The 20,000-nt window shown below is 48.4% G+C and overlaps 1 protein-coding gene across 1 annotated transcript in view; it reads left to right on the forward strand.

Annotated features, from left to right (window-relative positions):
• Window positions 1–20,000, forward strand: part of LOC143296292 (uncharacterized) — a 128,458-nt gene that overhangs the window by 63,192 nt on the left and 45,266 nt on the right. The window contains exons 4-7 of the mRNA XM_076608144.1: window positions 2,050–2,269; window positions 3,439–3,694; window positions 9,542–10,063; window positions 11,861–12,134. Of these exons, the coding sequence (XP_076464259.1) occupies window positions 2,050–2,269; window positions 3,439–3,694; window positions 9,542–10,063; window positions 11,861–12,134 (1,272 nt within the window). The remainder of the gene's footprint in view (window positions 1–2,049; window positions 2,270–3,438; window positions 3,695–9,541; window positions 10,064–11,860; window positions 12,135–20,000) is intronic.

Consider the following 20,000-nt stretch of genomic DNA (forward strand, 5'->3'; position numbering starts at 1 on the left):
TGCAGTGGGGAAACCATTGATCGTAGGCGCTGTGTAAAGTATCCATATCAATAGGAAAACATTTTTTTTTAATGTATATTACAGGCAGGAAACACTACAAAACTAAACAAAATTGGGTGGAGCTTTCAGTATAGCGACGTACTCTCCTTGGGGAGAGCAGCCCGAATTTCACACAGAGAAATTTGTTGTGACAAAAAAGAGTAATACAATACAATACAATACAATACAATACAGTGCAATGATACAGTTTCAGTTCGAGTTTCAGTTTCAATACAACACAATATCAATCAATCAAATCACAAACCTGAAAACAATACAATATCAATCAATCACAAACCTGAACACAATACAATATCAATCAATCAATCAATCACAAACCTGAACACAATACAACACAATATCAATCAATCAATCACAAACCGGAATACAACACAATATCAATCAATCACAAACTTGAACACAATACAATATTAATCAATCAATCACCAGCCTGAATACAACACAATATCAATCAATCAATCACAAACCTGAACACAATACAACACAATATCAATCAATCAATCACAAACCGGAATACAACACAATATCAATCAATCACAAACCTGAATACAATACAATATCAATCAATCACAAACCTGAACACAATACAATATCAATCAATCACAAACCTGAATACAATACAATATCAATCAATCAATCAATCACAAACCTGAATACAATACAATGTCAATCAATCACAAACCTGAATACAATACAATATCAATCAATCACAAACCTGAATACAATACAATATCAATCAATCAATCACAAACCTGAATACAATACAATATTAATCAATCACAAACCTGAATACAATATAATATCAATCAATCAATCACAAACCTGAACACAATACAATATCAATCAATCACAAACCTGAATACAATACAATATCAATCAATCAATCAATCACAAACCTGAATACAATACAATATCAATCAATCAATCACAAACCTGAACACAATACAATATCAATCAATCAGTCACAAACCTGAACACAATACAATATCAATCAATCAATCACAAACCTGAACACAATACAATATCAATCAATCAATCACAAATCTGAACACAATACAATATCAATCAATCAGTCACAAACCTGAACACAATACAATATCAATCAATCAATCACAAACCTGAATACAATACAATATCAATTAATCAATCACAAACCTGAATACAATACAATATCAATCAATCACAAACCTGAATACAATACAATATCAATCAATCACAAACCTGAACACAATACAATATCAATCAATCAGAAACCTGAACACAATACAATATCAATCAATCACAAACCTGAACACAATACAATATCAACCAATCAATCACAAACCTGAATACAATACAATATCAATCAATCACAAACCTGAACACAATACAATATCAATCAATCAGAAACCTGAACACAATACAATATCAATCAATCACAAACCTGAATACAATACAATATCAATCAATCACAAACCTGAATACAATACAATATCAATCAATCAATCACAAACCTGAATACAATACAATATCAATCAATCAATCACAAACCTGAACACAATACAATATCAATCAATCACAAACTTGAACACAATACAATATCAATCAATCACAAACCTGAATACAATACAATATCAATCAATCAATCACAAACCTGAACACAATACAATATCAATCAATCAATCACAAACCTGAACACAATACAATATCAATCAATCAATCACAAACCTGAACACAATACAATATCAATCAATCACAAACCTGAATACAATACAATATCAATCAATCACAAATCTGAACACAATACAATATCAATCAATCAGTCACAAACCTGAACACAATACAATATCAATCAATCACAAACCTGAACACAATACAATATTAATCAATCACAAACCTGAATACAATACAATATCAATCAACCCTTTACCTGAAGGTGTTCTGTATTGTTTTCTTCTCCCCCCCCCCCCCCCCACCCGCCCCCCCCCACACCCCTTCACCCTTGGTCAGTTACAAGCCGGACCTTAGCCTGGTGGACCATCGGGGAACGACTGTGGTGCACAGGACCTGCGCAGGGCGTGACCCCCGCTACCTGGCGCACGTGCTGGGCTCGGACTGCGACCACGTGATCGACGTCATCAACATGGAGGACCAGGAAGGAGCGACGCCCGTCATGGTGGCCTGTCAGAGCAACAGCCTCCACAACGTGCAGCTTCTGCTGGAGAGCGGGGTGGGTTGAGTTTGTTTTGTTTTTTTCCTTGTTGTTGTTGGTTTGTTGGGGGTTCTTTTCCCTTTTTTTTTTTTTTTTTTTTTTTTTTTTTTTATTGTGTGGGTTGGTTATTTGATTGGTTGGTTGACTGGTTGTTAATTTGGTTGAGTGAGTGGCTGTATGATTGGGTGGCTGGTTTTTGAGTGGTTGGTAGGGTGGTTGGTTGAGAAATTGGTTGGTTGGTTGGTTGGGTGAGGGGTTGGTAGGGTGGTTGGCTGGTTAGGTAGGTTGGTGGGGGGGGGGGGTTGGTTGGTTGGAAGGGTGTTTTTTTGTTGTTGTTTGTTGTTGTTGGGTGTTTGGTTGGGTGGTTTTTTTCTTTTTTCTTTGGTTTTTTTTTGTTTGTTTGTTTTTTTGCTTTTTTTGTTGTTGTTGTTGTTGTTTGTTGGGTGGATGGTTGGGTGTTCTTTCTCTTTATGTATGTTTTTTTTTTCTTTGGGCGGTTTTTTTGTTTTTTGTTTTTTTTTTGGTTGGGTGGTTGGTTGGGTGTTCTTTTTCTGTAGGTGTTGTTGTTGTTGTTTTTATTCTTTGGGTGTTTTTATTGTTGGTTGGTTGTTTTCTTTGGTTGGGTGGGTGGTTAGGTGTTTTTGTTGTTGTTTTGTTGTTTTGTTTTTTTGGTTGGGTGGTTGGTTGGGTGTTATTGTTGTTGTTGTTTTGGGTTTGTTTGTTTTTTGTGTGTGTGTTGTTTTTGTTGTTTGTTTGTTTTTTATGGTTTGTTTTTGTTTTTTTTTTTTTGGGGGGGGCTGTTGTTTGTTTGTTTGTTTGTTTGGGTGGTTGGTTTAATTACTTTAATCCGAGTGAACATAACATCAAATGAATGAGAAAAAATAGACAAACAAACAAACAAAAACGAAACAAAAGGAAAACTCCCCAAAATTCGTATACGCTACACCACATCTGCTAGGCTAATGCCTGACCAGCAGCACAACCCAACGTGGGGGTGTGGGGGGGGGGGGTGAGAAAATACTGGCGACTGTGCCATGATTCGAACCAGTGCACCTCAGATTCTCTTGCTTCCTACTAGGCGGACGCGTTACTGCTAGGCCATCACTCCACTCAATGATTTGATTTGATTTGATCTGGATACCTGGCCTGGACCCCCCCCCCCCTCACCCTCACCCTCCCTCCCCCAGGCCAACGCCAGCGCCAGGGACTCCTACGGGCGCACGGCGCTGCATCACTGCGTGGAGAACCCGGACACGGGGTGTTCCGAGCTGCTGCTGAAGACCGACCCCTCGCTGCTGTCCTGCGCCGACGACGAGGGCCTGACCCCCTTGCACATGGCGGCCATCGCGGGCAACGTGCCCTTCATGAGGCTGCTCCTCAAGCGCGGGGCCTCCCTGCATTGCACGGATCAGGAGGGGCACACGGTGGCCCACTGGGCGACGGGTGAGTGTGGGGGGGGGGGTGGGGGTGGGGAGGGCAAGGTGGGGGTGGGGGGAGGGTTTGGGGGGGGGGCGGGGAAGGGAGAGAGAAGGATGTGGTTGGGGGTTGGTGGTTTGGGGATGTGAGGGGGTGGGGTTGGTTGGTGGTGGTTGTGGTTTGGTGTAGCGAAGGGGGGGAGTTGGTGGTTTGGGGATGTGAGGGGGTGGGGTTGGTTGGTGGTGATTGTGGTTTGGTGTAGCGAAGGGGGGGGGGGGGGTTGGTGGTTTGGGGATGTGAGGGGGTGGGGTTGGTTGGTGGTGTTTGTGGTTTGGTGTAGCGAAGGGGGGGGGGGGGTTGGTGGTTTGGGGATGTGAGGGGGTGGAGTTGGTTGGTGGTGGTTGTGGTTTGGTGTAGCGAAGGGGGGGGTTGGTGGTTTGGGGATGTGAGGGGGTGGGGTTGGTTGGTGGTGGTTGTGGTTTGGGGATTTGAGGGGGTGGGGTTGGTTGGTGGTGGTTGTGGTTTGGGGATGTGAGGGGGTGGGGTTGGTTGGTGGTGGTTGTGGTTTGGAGATGTGAGGGGGTGGGGTTGGTTGGTGGTGGTTGTGGTTTGGGGATGTGAGGGGGTGGGGTTGGTTGTTGGTGGTTGTGGTTTGGGGATGTGAGGGGGTGGGGTTGGTTGGTGGTGGTTGTGGTTTGGTGTAACGAGGGGGGTTGGTGGTTTGGGGATGTGAGGGGGTGGGGTTGGTTGGTGGTGGTTGTGGTTTGGCGTAGCGAGGTGGGGGGGGGGGGGGGGGTTGGTGGTGGTTGTGGTTTGGCGTAGCGAAGGGGGGGGGGTGGTGGTTTGGGGATGTGAGGGGGTGGGGTTGGTTGGTGGTGGTTGTGGTTTGGGGATGTGAGGGGGTGGGCTTGGTTGGTGGTGGTTGTGGTTTGGTGTAGCGAAGGGGGGGGGGTTGGTGGTGGTTTGTGTGGGTGGTGGTAGGTGGTAGTAATGATGATGATGATTATGGTGGTGGTGTTGGTAGGTGGTAGTGATGGTTATAATGATGATGGTGTCATGGTGATGATTATGGTGGTGGTGGTGGTGGTGGGCGTGGTGGTGGTTGGTGGTGGTAATCATGCTTATGATCATGATGATGATGGTGGTGGTGATGATGACAATGAAGATGATAATGATCCTGATGGTGGTGGTGGTGATGATGATAATGAAGATGATGATAATGATCCTGATGGTGGTGGTGGTGATGGTTGATGATGTACTGATGATGATGGTGGTAGTGGTGATGATAATATGATGATGATGGTTTTGGTGGGGTGGTGGTGGTGATGGTGATGATGATGATGATGATGATGGTTATAATGATGATGATGATGATGATGATGATGATGATACCGATAAAGAAAATAATATCATTTACTACTACACAACACAACACACGACACACAACACAACACATCGCAACACAACAACAATACAACAAAAACACAACACAACACAACAAAAACAACACAACACGACATAATTATAACACACCACAACACACTACAACACACCACACCACAACACAACACGACACGACACAACACGACAACAGCAGCAACACAACACAACACAGCACAACACACGACACACGACACACAACGTCGACTATAACTACGACTACTACTACTACAACTACAGCTGCTGCTGCTGCTGCTGCTGGTACATCGACTAATATATCATCATGGCCTGGCTTCGCTGACGAAGATCTAGGAAGGGCGTTGTCCACGTCTGATGCAGGCACGCTCATGGCTGACAAGGCCAATGCGGGAAAAGCAGAGTCGGCCGCAGCGGTTGCAAGGGAAAGTCTGGTCTGGGTTCGCGGCTGCAGCGTCGTGGTTCTTCCTCCTTCTGCGTTTGTCCTCAAGGCTGGCCCTGCGGTTGTTTTCGAAGGAGGAGACAGCTTGGTGGATGGTGCGTCGCCAGGTCTCTCGATCAGCGGCTACTGCGGACCACTGGCGATGGTCAATGTGACAGGCACCGAGAGCTTTCTTCAAGGAGTCTTTGTATCTCTTCTTGGGTGCTCCTCTGTCACGGTGGCCAGTGGACAGTTCGCCATACAGCGCGATCTTGGGCAGGCGGTGGTCCTCCATCCTGGACACGTGCCCTGCCCAACGTAGCTGGGTCTTTAGCAGCACTGCCTCGATGCTGATAGTCTTTGCCTGCTCCAGGACCTCGACATTTGTGATGTAGTCACTCCAGTGGATGCTGAGGATGGTGCGAAGGCAGCGCTGGTGGAAGCGATCAAGCAGTCGTATGTGGTGCCGGTAGGTGACCCAGGTTTCGGAGCCATACAACAGGGTGGGCAGTACAACAGCTCTGTACACGCTGATCTTTGTGTCTTTCTTCAGGTGTTTGTTGTTCCACACTCTCTTGTACAGCCTGCCGAATGCGCTGTTTGCCTTTGCAAGTCTGTTGTCGATCTCCTTGTCGATCTTGGCGTCAGACGAGATGGTGCAGCCTAGGTAGCTGAACTGGTGGACCGACTTCAGCTCTGTCTCACCGATGTTGATGTGAGGAGCGTGGAATTCTTCCTGTGGGGCAGGCTGGTGGAGAACTTCCGTCTTTTTCAGACTGACTTCTAGGCCGAAGAGCTGCGCAGCCTCTGCGAAGCAGGACGTTATACGCTGCAGGGCCGCTTCTGTATGGGCGACGAGGGCAGCATCGTCGGCAAACAGAAGCTCTCTGATGAGTTGTTCCAGTGTCTTGGTGTGGGCCTGTAGCCGCCTCAGGTTGAATAGGCTGCCATCAGTGCGGTATCTGATGAAGATACCGTCGTCGTCGCCAAGATCTTCAGTGGCCTGTTGGAGCATCATGCTGAAGAAGATCGTGAAGAGGGTCGGCGCGAGGACACAACCTTGTTTCACTCCATTTCCAATTGGGAAGGGCTCCGAAAGGTCGTTGCTGTGTCTGACCTGTCCACGCTGTTCCTCATGTAGTTGGATGACCATGCTGAGGAATTTTGGGGGGCATCCTAGACGTTTCATGATCTCCCACAGACCTTTTCTGCTCACGGTGTCGAAAGCTTTCGTGAGATCGACGAATGTCGCATACAGTCCTTTGTTCTGTTCCCGACATTTTTCTTGTAGCTGTCTGAGAACGAAGACCATGTCAGTGGTGCCTCTGTTGGCTCTAAAGCCACACTGACTCTCTGGGAGATGTTCTTCGGCGATAGTAGGCACCAGCCGATTTAGGAGGACTCTGGCGAGGATCTTGCCTGCGATGGAGAGCAGAGTTATCCCCCTGTAGTTGGAGCAGTCCGACTTTTCTCCCTTGTTTTTATACAGGGTGATGATGACTGCGTCACGGAGGTCCTGTGGTAGTTTGCCTTGCTCCCAGCAGCAGACAAAGAGGTTGTGGAGTTTGGAGTGTAGTGCTGGGCCTCCATTCTTCCACGCCTCCGGCGGAATTCCGTCAACCCCTGCTGCCTTGCCACATTTCAGCTGTTCAATGGCCTTGACAGTCTCTTCTAGGGTTGGTAGCTCGTCCAGTTGTAATTTCACTGGCTGTTGTGGGATGCGGAGAATTGCCGAGTCTTGAACCGTGCGGTTGGCGCTGAAGAGGGCCTGGAAATGTTCCGACCACCTGTTCAGGATCGACGTCTTGTCTGTGAAGAGCGCCTGGCCGTCTGCGCTGCGCAAAGGACTCTGGACCTGGTATGAGGGACCGTACACCGCCTTCAAGGCTTCGTATAAGCCCCGGTAGTCACCAGTGTCTGCACAAAGCTGAGCCCTCTCTGCCAGGTTGGTCCACCACCCATTTTGGATCTCACGAAGCTTGCGCTGGAGGTTGCTGCATATGAGCCGGAAGGTTGCTTTCTTCACCGGACAAGACGGTTGTGCAAGGTGAGCCTGGTGGGCTGATCTCTTCTTCGCCAGCAATTCTTGGATCTCCTGGTTGTTTTCGTCAAACCAGTCCTTGTTCTTTTTCGACGAGAACCCTAGGACTTCTTCAGAGGACTGCAGGATGGCTGATTTCAGCTGTGCCCATAGTGCTTCTGGAGAGGGGTCTGTGGGGCAACTGGGGTCTTCAAGTTTGTCCTGAAGCTTCGCCTGGAATTCAGCTTTCACTTCAGCTGACTGAAAGTTGCCGACCTGGAATTTCTTCCTAGGAGCTCCTCCTTTCTTTGGTTTGGGCTTGAAGTGGAGCCTGAGCTTGCTGCGGACGAGGCGGTGGTCAGTATGACACTCCGCGCTGGGCATCACTCGGGTGTGTAGGACGTCTCGTACGTCTCTCTGGCGCATCAGGATGTAATCAATGAGGTGCCAATGTTTGGACCGAGGATGCATCCACGTTGTCTTCAGGCTGTCCTTCTGCTGGAAAATGGTGTTGGTGATGGTAAACTGCTGCTCTGCACAGAACTCGAGAAGAAGGCGCCCATTGTCGTTGCAATTACCAACGCCATGCTTGCCAAGGACTCCTTTCCAGGCTTCTGAATCTTGGCCAACTCTGGCATTGAAGTCGCCAAGGATGATGACCTTGTCGTCAGCAGGGGTGTTCTGAACGAGGTTGCGCAGATCAGTGTAAAACTTGACCTTTTCTGTGGGGTCCGCTTGGAGGGTTGGAGCGTACACGCTGAACAGAGTGGCATGCTGTTTGTTCCGTAGTGGGAGGCGCATGGACATAATTCGGTCTGAGTGTCCTGTTGGCAGGTTTTCAAGCTTGGAGGCAATGGTGCTCCTGACCATAAAGCCTACGCCATAAAGGCGTCTCTCGGTCTCTGGCTTGCCTGACCAGTAGAGGGTGTACCCAGCGCCATGTTCCTGGAGGCTGCCTTTCCCTGCAAAGCGGACTTCGCTGACGGCAGCAATGTCAATGTTCAGTCTCTGAAGTTCGTGTGCGACTAGAGCGGAACGCCTTTCTGGGTGGTTGCTGTCTGCAGAGTCACGCATGGTTCGGATGTTCCAGCATGCTACCTTTAGTCCTTTTGCACCTAATTGTGAGGCAGGTGCCGGCCTTTTCTTCTCTATTGTTGTTCGACCGCGTTTGGAGATGCCCGTTGACCGCGGCTAGCCAACTGGGGGGTATGGAGATGAGCATTTGTTTGGACCACCTTTTCTAGGCCCCTCTCCGTGTGGAGCAAGCAGTGCTGTCCCTAGAAAAGGCTGCTTGGTCGTTCAGGGTGCTGCCGAGTGATGCTGTCACCTCCGGGTCAACAATCAGGCGACCAATATCCTGAACCGCCTGCATGCAGGATTGGAACTGCGGCTTCCAGTGACATCTTCCACCTGCCGTTTTCGCCCCTTTCCCATCGCTACAGGGCTTGGAATAGTTGGTGGCGCGGACGTGGACGTGTCCTTCAAGCCTGCGCAATGGAATTTTTAGGTGGAGTGCAGTGTGCGCAGTACTGGCCCCACCCTTTACACCCGTGGTTCATCTGCCATAGCCTAGCAAGCTGGGACGGTGACAGTGAGGTCCTCAGGTCGTAGGTTTTATATCAGACTGTCCTTGTCCTAGCCTCTGGCTCAAAACCTTCCTCGGAGGCACGGGGGCGCGGCTACTGAAAGTCGGGACATGGCCATGGACCCAGGGTCAATGCAAGTCGAGACTGTCCTGCATTCCTTAGCACTTCATGGGTTTTACTTCAGACTTTTCCTTGTCTTAGATGGACTGCCTTCCCGGGCTGTCGAGCTCCATCTGCCCGCATGTGACAGGTAGCACAGGGTTACATGGTAATATAATGATAGTGGTAATAGTAGTAATAATGATAATGATAATAATGATAATAATAATAATAATAATAATAATACATCTCCACCCACTCCACACCCACCCACCCACCTCACCCCCCCTCCACACACACACACACACACACACACACACACACACACACAGTGTGCGGCCATTCCCGCGTGTTGGACGTGCTGTTGGAGTACGGGGCGGAGCTGTCCCTGGCGGACCGACACCACGCCTACCCGCTGCACTACGCCGCCCAGATGACACGACACCCCGCCGCCATCGACGACAACAACGACGACAACAACGACGACGACACTAGCAGTAACCACAGCGGCAGCGCTGCCCACCACCACCACCACCACCACCACCACCACGCCAACAACAACACCAGCACCACCACCACCACCACCGCCAACAACAACACCAACAATCCTCCTCCTTCCTCTCCCCCCTCCTCCTCCTCCTCCTCCTCTCCACGAGACCGCCACCACCGGGAACCCCACCAACACCAGCACCAACACCACCGCCCCTCGGGCACTTCCTCCTACTCCTCCTCCTCCTCGGCCCCGACCTCTTCGGGCCACGCGCGGCTTCTGAGGAAGCTGCTGGACAGCGGGGTGTCACCGGAAGTGAGGGACAAGGACGGGAGGACGCCGGTGATCTGGGCGGCCAGCGCTGGTGGGTGTTGTGTTTTGTGGCTGTGTTTGTGTTTTGTGATGTTGGGGTTGTGGTTGGGTTGTGGTTGGGGTTGTGGTTGGGGTTGTGGTTGGGCTGGGCTGGGTTGTTGTTGTGGTGTGATGGTTCGTTGTGTGGTGTGTTGCTGTTATGGTTGTGTTGTGATTGGGGTTGTGGAAGGGTTGTGGATGGGTTGTGGTTGGGTTGTGGTTGGGGTTGTGGTTGGGTTGTGGTTGGGCTGGGCTGGGTTGTTGTTGTGGTGTGATGGTTTGTTGTGTGGTGTGTTGCTGTTGTGGTTGTGTTGTGGTTGCTGTGTTGTGTTGTTGTGGCGTGATGTGGTTGTGCTGTGCTATGCTGTGCTGTGCTGTGCTGTGCTGTGTTGTGTTGTGCTGTGCTGTGCTGTGCTGTGCTGTGTTGTGCTGTGCTGTGCTGTGCTGTGTTGTGTTGTGCTGTGTTGTGCTGTGCTGTGCTGTGTTGTGGTTGTGCTGTGCTGTGCTGTGTTGTGTTGTGTTGTTCTGTGTTGTGCTGTGCTGTGGTGTGCTGTGGTGTGCTGTGCTGTGTTGTGCTGTGCTGTGGTGTGCTGTGCTGTGCTGTGCTGTGCTGTGCTGTGCTGTGCTGTGTTGTGTTGTGGTGTCGTGTTGTGTCGTGTTGTGTGTTGTAGTTGTGTTGTTTTGTGTTGTTGTTGTGGCTGTATTGTGGTGTGGTTGTGTTGTTGTGTGGTATGGTGTGTTGTGTTGTGTTGTGTTTGTGGTGTGGTGTGTTGTGGTTGTGCTATGTTATATTTAAAAATCCACTGCGATAGGAAAAACAAATAAAACTGCAGGCAGGAAAAAAAAAGGGGGGGGGTGGCGCTGTAGTATAACGACGCGCTCTCCCTGGGGACAGCAGCCCGAATTTCACTCAGAGAAATCTGTTCTGTTGTGATAAAAAGAAATACCAAAGAAAACACACACACACACACACACACACACACACACACACACACACACACACATATATATATATATATATATATATATTGTTTTTATATATATATGCGCTCAAGGCCTAACTAAGCGCATTGGGTTATGCTACTTACAGCGCATCTGCACAATAAATGTGGTGTTGGTATTATGGTTTTCTTCGAATGCAGTAACGCCTCCTATGTGTGTGTGTGTGTGTGTGTGTGCGTGCGTGTGTGCCCGGGTGTGCGTGCGTCTGTGTGTGTAGGTGTGTTAGCGTGTGCGTGCGTATGTGTACTTGCACTGATATGCATGAATCTTCACACTGAATGATTCTTTAGTTCTCTTATTCCTAGAAATTGACCCCAATGATAGATATTTACTCGGACCGACTGTTCATTCCTTTTCTTCACTATCCGTATCCGTTTTATGTCTACTTTATCTTAGTGTGTGTGTGTGTGTGTGTGTGTGTGTGTGTGTGTGTGGTGTGGTGTGGTGTGATGTGTGTGTTTTGTTTTGTTGTGTCTGTGTGTGTGTGTGTTTGTTTTGGTTTTGTGTGTATGATGTGTGTGTGTGCGCGCGCGCGGAGGGTGTGTGGGGTGTGTGTGTGTGTGTGTGTGTGTGCTTGCGAGCGCGCGCGTGTGTGTGTCTGTGCGTGCGTGTGTGTGTGTGTGTGTGTGTGTTTTGTTTCGTTTTTTGTGTGTGTGCGGAGGTGTGTGGGGTGTGTATGTATGTGCGTGCTTGCCGTGCGAGCGCGCGCTTATGTGTGTGTGTGCGTATGTGCGTGTGTGCGCGCGCGTGCGTGTGTGCTTCACACAACTCTCTGCTCAAAACATACCAAAAAAAAAACCACACACAGGAAACGCCGACGCCTGCCGAATTCTCGTGAAGGCTGGAGCGGATGTCAACTCGGAGGACCACGACGGGTTGTCGGCCCTACACTGCGCTGCCAGCAGAGGGCACGCGGAGTGCGTGCGCACCCTGGTGGGCACGTGCGGGGCGCGCATCGACCCCGTGGATCGCAATGAGTGCACTCCCTTGTTCTACGCCACCACCCTGGGCCACGACGCATGCGCCAAGATGCTGCTGGAGTTGGGAGCCAGCTCCAGCCATACCGACAACCGTGGGAGAACGTGAGTTTGGCTTTTTTTTTTTTTTTTTTTTTTTTTTTTTTTTGATTGATTGGCTCGGAATTGTTCGGTGGTTGTTGTTTTGTTTTGGTTTTGTTTTGTTTTTTGTTGATTCTGCTGTTTGTATATGTGTGTGTGTGTGTGTGTGTGTGTGTGTGTGTGTGTGTGTGTGTGTGTGTGAGTGTGGGGGTGGGTGGGGGGGGCGTGTGTGTGTGTGTGTGGAGGAGAGGGGTGAGAGTGGGGGTTGGGATGGATGTGTGTGTGTGTGTGTGTGTGTGAGTGTGTGTGTGTGTGTGTGTGTGTGTGAGTGTGTGTGTGTGTGTGTGTGAGTGTGTGTGTGTGTCAGTGTGTGTGTGTCAGTGTGTGTGTGTGTGAGTGTGTGGGTGAGTGTGTGTGTGAGTGTGTGTGTGTGTGTGTCAGTGTGTGTGTGAGTGTGTGTGTGTATGTGTGTGAATGTGTGTGTGTGTGTGTGTGTGTGTGTGTGTGTGAGTGTGTGTGTGTGTGTGTTATCAGAATCCCTGACCGGATGATGGCTAGAGGTCGAATTATTGGGATGTGTGCGCATTATCAACAGACCAACAAAAAACCAAAAAAATCCATCTTACCGAAAACAAACAAAGACCCCATAAAGCACAAAATGATATTTGCACACACACACACACACACACACACACACACACACACACACACACACACAACAAACACACACACACACACACACACACACACACACACCAAACACACACACACACACACACACACACACACACACACACAACAAACGAACGCGCGCGCGCACACACACACACACACACACACACACACACACACACACAGAATCACCTGCTTCCTGTTTCAGAGAGCATTACATGTCACTAACTTCCTGTTTTGCACGTGCTTCCTGTTGTTCACGCACGCACCCCCCCCCCCTCCCCCGGCCCCCCACCGCACCCGGTCCCCCACTCCCCTCAGTCTCCCACCCACCCAACTCCACCTCCACCTCCACCCACAACCCCTACAACAAGTGACGCTCACGGTTACCGGAGGCGAGTTCAGTCTCCCGCACCCCCACTCCTCTCACCCCCGGGTTCACCTCACCCCACCCCACCCCTCCGCCCACTTTTTGCTTCATTAACATGATACAGTCCCTTCCAGCCCCTCCAACCGCTGAACACACACACACACACACACACACACACACACGCACAACACACACACACAAACGCGCATGCGCGCGCGCGCGCGCGCGCGCGCGTTCCTTGTACCAGAATATGGCAAAGAGTGATGTGCCTTGCACCAGTGTATGAATGCCTTGCACCAAAATATAGCGATGAGTTATTGTCTTGCACCAGAATATGGCAAAGAGTTGTGTGACTAGCACCAGAATATGGCAGTGAGTGATGTACCTTGCACCAGAATATGGCAAAGAGTTATGTGCCTTGCACCAGAATATGGCAAAGAGTGATGTGCCTTGCATCAGTGTATGAATGTGAGTTATGTGCCTTGCACCAGTGTATGAATGTGAGTTATGTGCCTTGCACCAGAATATAGCAATGAGTTATGTGCCTTGCACCAGAATATAGCAATGAGTTATGTGCCTTGCACCAGAATATAGCAATGAGTTATGTGCCTTGCAACCAGAATATAGCAATGAGTTATGTGCCTTGCACCAGAATATAGCAATGAGTTATGTGCCTTGCAACCAGAATATGACAAAAGAGCTATATGCCTTGCAACCAGAATATGACCATGAGTTATGTGCCTTGCACCAAGGTGTTCAAGTCTTCCATTAACAACTCCCAAGGACTTTATGAATTTTATGCATTCGTATTTATGGCCCGGTACCCAAAGCATCGGAAAGGAAGTGGGGCAGGAGGGATGCAGAGAAGGGAGGATGGTACTGAAGAGGGTGTTGTGTGACGTTTGTTTGTGTTTTCGGGATAGGACGAAAAGCAGCACGTGCGCCTTGTATATATATATATATATATATATAACTCAACTGAGCTTTTGCCTTACCTTTGTGTGTGTGTGGGGGGGGGGGGGGGGGGGGGCGGAAGGGGGGGTTGTATGTTGTGTTTTGTGTGTATTGTGGGTTGCGTGTGTGTAGTGTGTGTGTGTGTGTGTGTGTGTTACACATTCCCCTACCCCTTCGCTTCACTACTCTCCACCCGCCTCAACACGCCCCCTACCCCCCCCCCCCCCCACCACCCCCACCCCAGCCCCCTCGCTCTCCCCCTCCCCCCCCCCCACCCCCATCCCCTCCCCAACCCTTCACGTACAGAGAGAGAGAGAGAATAGTTCTCCCTAAATGAGATCCCATGGGAACTGACCACCATCGTCCATTCCCGCTACATGAATTGGATAGCTAGCTAGCTAGCTAGGCACTGGCACAACCCATAGATTCATATTATTAGTGTCTGTGGTGAGTTGTGACCAAAAGTAACAGCGCGCGACAAGGGTGAAAGCTTGCCGGGTGGTGTCCATGATCACATGATTTATTGAGGGTCACGTGCAACACGCACCAAGGAACACTCCACTGACCGTGACAACCCGAAAGGAAAAAATTAATACTAATGACCGTTCCTCACCTCTGGCCCGCTGTGCTAACGTGGCAGTCTGTTAGGTGATGGCCAATGCTGTGTAACCTTGTAACCATGACCAGCCTTGCTCACACAGAGAGAGAGACAGACAGACAGACAGATAGACATAGACAGACAGACAGAGACAAAGAGAGACACAGATAGAGAAAGGGAGGGTGTCTGTCTGTCTGTCTGTATATGTGGATGGATGGATGGATGGGGTGGATGAGTGTATGATTCGGTGCGTGTCAATAGCGCTACGTGTCATTATTAATTTGTGTGGTGTGCTCTGTGTGTGTGCGCGCGCGTGTGTGTGTGTGTGTGTGTGTGTGTGTATGTGCGTGTGTGTGTGTGTGTGCGTGTGTATGTGTGTGTGTGCGTGTGTGTGTGTGTGCGTGCGTACGTGTGTGTGTGTGTAGATATAAACACTCACGCGAGAATATGCACACACATGCACTCGCGCACGTGCGCGTGCGCACACACACAAGCATTCATACAGTTTTTATTCAAATCAAAACATCATGACCATGTGTAAATGAGCGCCCAAGTGTCTGTGTCCCTGTCTGTATGTCTGTCTGTCATTGGCAGCCGCGGGTCCGTCTGTCAGTCTGTCTCCCATGGACTTTTGCTTAACCCTTTCACCGCCAAACTCGCATTTATGCACAGGGCCCGTGTCACTGAAAGGTGACTATTCCTTGGTCTGTTATCCATAAACCTACTGTTCTTAATGTTCGGCGGAAGGAAAGGCCATATTTTCTATACATCGCATAGGGAATCCCCAGCTATTCTTAGCCACTGTTTTTTCTGTGTTTATCACTCACTCACTCATTCCCTCGACCGCTGGGGTCGTTGGGGGGACATGAGGAAGATGTCATAGCTCGCCACGCCGTTCTGTTGGCAGCTGTCGTGAGGAGATCTGGCATCGTCATTTTGGTCCATTCCTTGACGTTGTCGGACCAGCTCTTTCTCTGCCGCCCCCGTCTGCGCCCTCCCTCTACAGTCCCTTGCAGGATGGTTTTGGAGAGGGTGTTATGTCGTATGACGTGACCAAACCATGCCATCTTCCGTTTGACAGTCGCCAGCAGTGGTTCTTGGGGCCCAACAAGGTTGCTGACCAGGTTCCGCACATAGTCATTGGTCTTGTGCTCCTTGTAGGAGATGTGTAGTAGTCTCCTCAAGCACTTGGTTTCGAATGCTTAGATTCTGTGTTTATACCGCAGGAGAATTTTGTACTCTAAATTGACTGGCTGTGAAAGGGTTAATCAACTGGGGTACGTGACAGTCGGCAGCTAGGTGAGCTTGTGAGTGCAAGACTCTAGATTGAAGCAGTGCGATGTAGGTTGGTTTGTTTGCTTTTTTTTTTTTGTCCAGGGCCGTGCATTTTCATGTGTTTGGACAAACCAGCCAAGATTGATTTGACATTTCACGTAATGATGCTTTTTCTCTTTACTTGTTTGCTCGTCTGCAGAGCTCGGCAAGGGAAAATTGTGGCTGTGATGTTTTGCTTCACACACAAGGATTAAAAGCACGCACAAACGTATCATATGCACGCACGCGTGCGTGCGCGCACAGACATACACACATACACGCACGCACGCACGAACATACGCCCGCCGGCATGCACATGCATAAACAGGTGCGCACGCGATCGTGAGCGTGCGAACAACGAAATAGCACACACACATGTACCAATGTACGTACGGGCGTGGTTATGACATGCATATTTGCACATATTCATCTCTATCTCCGTGTGTGTGTGTGTGTGTTTGTGTGTGTGTGTGTGTGTGTGTGTTTGTGTGTGTGTGTGTGTGTGTGTGTGTGGTGCGTCTGTCTGGCCTTGTCTGCCTATCTGCCTTCCTGTCTGTCTATTTGTCTGTCAGCATGAAACTCCGTAAAAGAGTTCTTTCTCTGCAGCACGAAATTGATTCCGAATCTTTCTTCTTTTTCTTTTCTTTTTTTTTTTTTTTCTTTTTTTTATCCACATTCATTCTATCAGTCTGCGTCTTCTATGGAACCACCGCCCTCAAAATAGCACATATAAAAAAAATATTAAAAAAAACATTGCGTTCAATATTCCATTTCGTTAAAATGTTAACTTCGAACTGTCACACACACACACACACACACACACACACACACACACACACACACACACACACACAAGCCCCCCCTGTCCCCCCACCCCACCCCCCACCCCCCTCCCCCCTCAATTACAGACAGAGACAGACAGGCAGAGACACGGAGCGAGGTGAGTGGAAACGAAGAGGAACGGAAGCGAAACGAAATTATATTTCACCAAGGTATTGAGAAAAGCAAATTAATGTAAGGTAAGGCCTACATGTAATTTTGTTTCCACCCAGCCTTGGAGTATAAGAAATGAATAGATAGATAGATAGGTAGGTAGATTAGAGAGAGACACACAGAGACAGAGAGAGAGAACAAAATAATTATCAAATCCTGTATTACAGGTATTGAGGAAAGCAAATTAATGTAAGGCCTACATGTAGTTTTGTTTCCACCAAGCCCTGGAGTATAAAAAAAATGAATATATAGATAGATAGGAAGGTAGATAGACAGATTAGAGACACACACACACACACACACACACACACAGAGAGAGAGAGAGAGAGAGAGAGAGAGAGAACAAAATATCAAACCCTGTATTACAGGGCATTCAAATAGCAGATCGTATAAATGCGAAGTACGTCTGTCGTGTGTCAACGTGGCTGTGACCTACGTGTTTGGGTTGCTTATTATGGTTGCCTGGCTACACTCTGTGTGTGTGTGTGTGTGTGTGTGTGTGTGTGTGTGTGTGTGTGTGTGTGATTTTTCTTCTTCTTTTTCTTCTTCTTTTTCTTTTAATCGGTTATCGGTTCCAACAGTTATTGTCGAATCCAATGGAAGAAAGATATAGAGGTAGGTATTGTCCGGGTGTGGAAGATCTACATACGAGCTGTGTATGTGTGTGCGTGTGGGTGTGTGTATGTGTGTGTTTGTGTGTGTGAGCGCGTGTGCGTGTGTGCATTTGTGTGTGTGGGTGGGTGTTTGAGCGTGCGTGTGTGTGCGTTTGTGTGTGTGTGAATGTGTGTGTGTGTGTTTGTAATGGGGGGGGGAGGCGAGAGGGAGTAGGTGGGTGGAGATGGCTGGGTGTGCGTGTGTATCGGTGTGTGTGTGTGTGTGTGTGTGTGTGTGTGTGTGTGTGTGTGTGTGTGTGTGTGTGTGTGTGCTGGTGCGTGTGTGTGTTGGTATGTTTGCGTATCTACTTAGATATCAAGGCAAAATTAGACAAAACTCTGTAGAAAAATCCACTTCGATAGGAAAGACAAAAAAAAAAAAAACTGCACGCAGGAAAAAATGCAAAATAAAAGGGTGGCGCTGTAGTGTAGCGACAGCGCTCTCCCTGGGGAGAGCAGCCCGAATTTCACACAGAGAAATCTGTTGTGATAAAAAGAGAAATACATATATATATACAATCTGGTTGTGTGGGTGTGTGCGCGCGCTCTGTATATCTGCGTGTATGTGTGCGTGTCTGTGCTTGCGCATGCTCATATTTTTGAGAGAGTGAAGGGGGAGGTGGGGGGGGGAGAGAAATGAGCGCGCACGTATGTGTTGTGTTGTTGTTGATATTGTTGTTGTGTTGTTGCTGTTGTGTTGTTGTTGATATTGTTGTTGTGTTGTTGCTGTTGTGTTGTTGTTGACGTTGTTGTTGTTGTTGTTTTCTCTCTTTCGCAAACATACACGGGCACGCACACAAAAAACTTGATTCTCTCTCTGTGTCTCTGTCCGTGTCTCTGTCTCTGTCTCTGTCTCTCTCTCTCTCTCTCTCTCTCTCTCTCTCTGAAACACTGACACTCTCATTCAGTCATACCCACAACCGGCCACCCTGTTATTCCCACTCCCTTCCCCCCTCTACCCCATTCTCACACACCCACATTCACACTCCACGCACCCCCACACACACACACACCCCCCCCCCCCCCACACACACACACACACACACACACATACTTGGCTGCGTCGAGTCTATGCTTTTCATCGGTGTATGATATTGGTTGTGTCAACCGGCTAAACCGCCCCCCCACCCCCACCCCCATCTTTCCACCACACCTTCCCATTCCTCCCCGTACCCACCACCACCACCACCACCACCACATCCCCCTAGAACCCTTCCCCGTCCCTTCCTCCCCCCCCTCCCCCTCACCCCCCTCTCTCTCTCTCTCTCTATCTCTCTCTCTCTCTTTCTCTCTCTTTGCCTCGCCACTTGCGAAGCAGCAAAAATCGTTGATTTCGTCAGTGCCTATGGGAGATACAGAACACTGACAGTTTGTCTGAAACTCAGTGAGCGAGGAGTTCAAAGAATTTTTTTCTTCTTGTTTTTTTCTACTTCTTCTTCTTCTTCTTCCTCTTGTACTGGTTGTTTCCAGTGTATACCGTTGTTGTTTTGTTGTTGTTGTTGTTGTTTTCTTGTCGTACCTTTGCTGTTGGTTGAAGACGATTGGAACTGAATGTTTCGAGATGGAACTGTGTGACAACATAGCATCGATATCATATGTTTGAAAACTTGAGAAGGACAGGCGAACGAAAAGTAAGTTGAAGAGAGTGTGTGTTTTTGTGTGTGTTTTGTTGTTGTTGCTGTTGTTGTTGTTGCTGTTATGTTGTTCTTGATCATATTTGTTTGTTTGTTTGTTTGTTTTTTTGGTTGGTTGGTGATGTTGATTTGATGTCAGTTGTTGATGAATGAATATTTTGGAGAATGACGAATGAGTTAGAAGCTGTCTACAAAGGGGAAAGGTGGGGTTAATGGGGTGGGGGTGGAGTGTTTATTTTTTTTTTGGGGGGGGTGGGGTGGGGGGAGTATGCATGATATGTATGTGTTTGTGTACGGCAGTCAATGGCAAGGTAACTTGCTTGGCAACCGACTAGGCGTTATGTGAACTTGATTTTTTAGTGGATGGTTTTTGGTGAAGAGTTACTCGATGTTTGCTCATAGCTGTATTTGTTTTTGTTGTTGTTTTTTTTGTTTCGTTTTTGTTGTCGTCTTTTTTGTTTGTATACATGTATGTTTTAGTTGGTTGATCGTTGTTGTTGGGTTTGTTGTTGTTGTTGTTGTTGTTGTTTTTAATGGTTGTTGTTTTCTGGGGGGGGGTAGTCCTTTTTTAATATCTAATTATGGAGGTTTGTGTTTCCTTCGACTGAGATGTTCATTTTGTTGTTGTTATTGTTGGGGGGTTTTAATGGTTGTTGTTGTTTTTTTGGGGGGTAGTCATTTTTTTATATCTAATTATGGAGG

The sequence above is a fragment of the Babylonia areolata genome, chromosome 21 (assembly GCF_041734735.1).
Source record: "Babylonia areolata isolate BAREFJ2019XMU chromosome 21, ASM4173473v1, whole genome shotgun sequence".
NCBI lineage: Eukaryota > Metazoa > Mollusca > Gastropoda > Neogastropoda > Buccinidae > Babylonia > Babylonia areolata.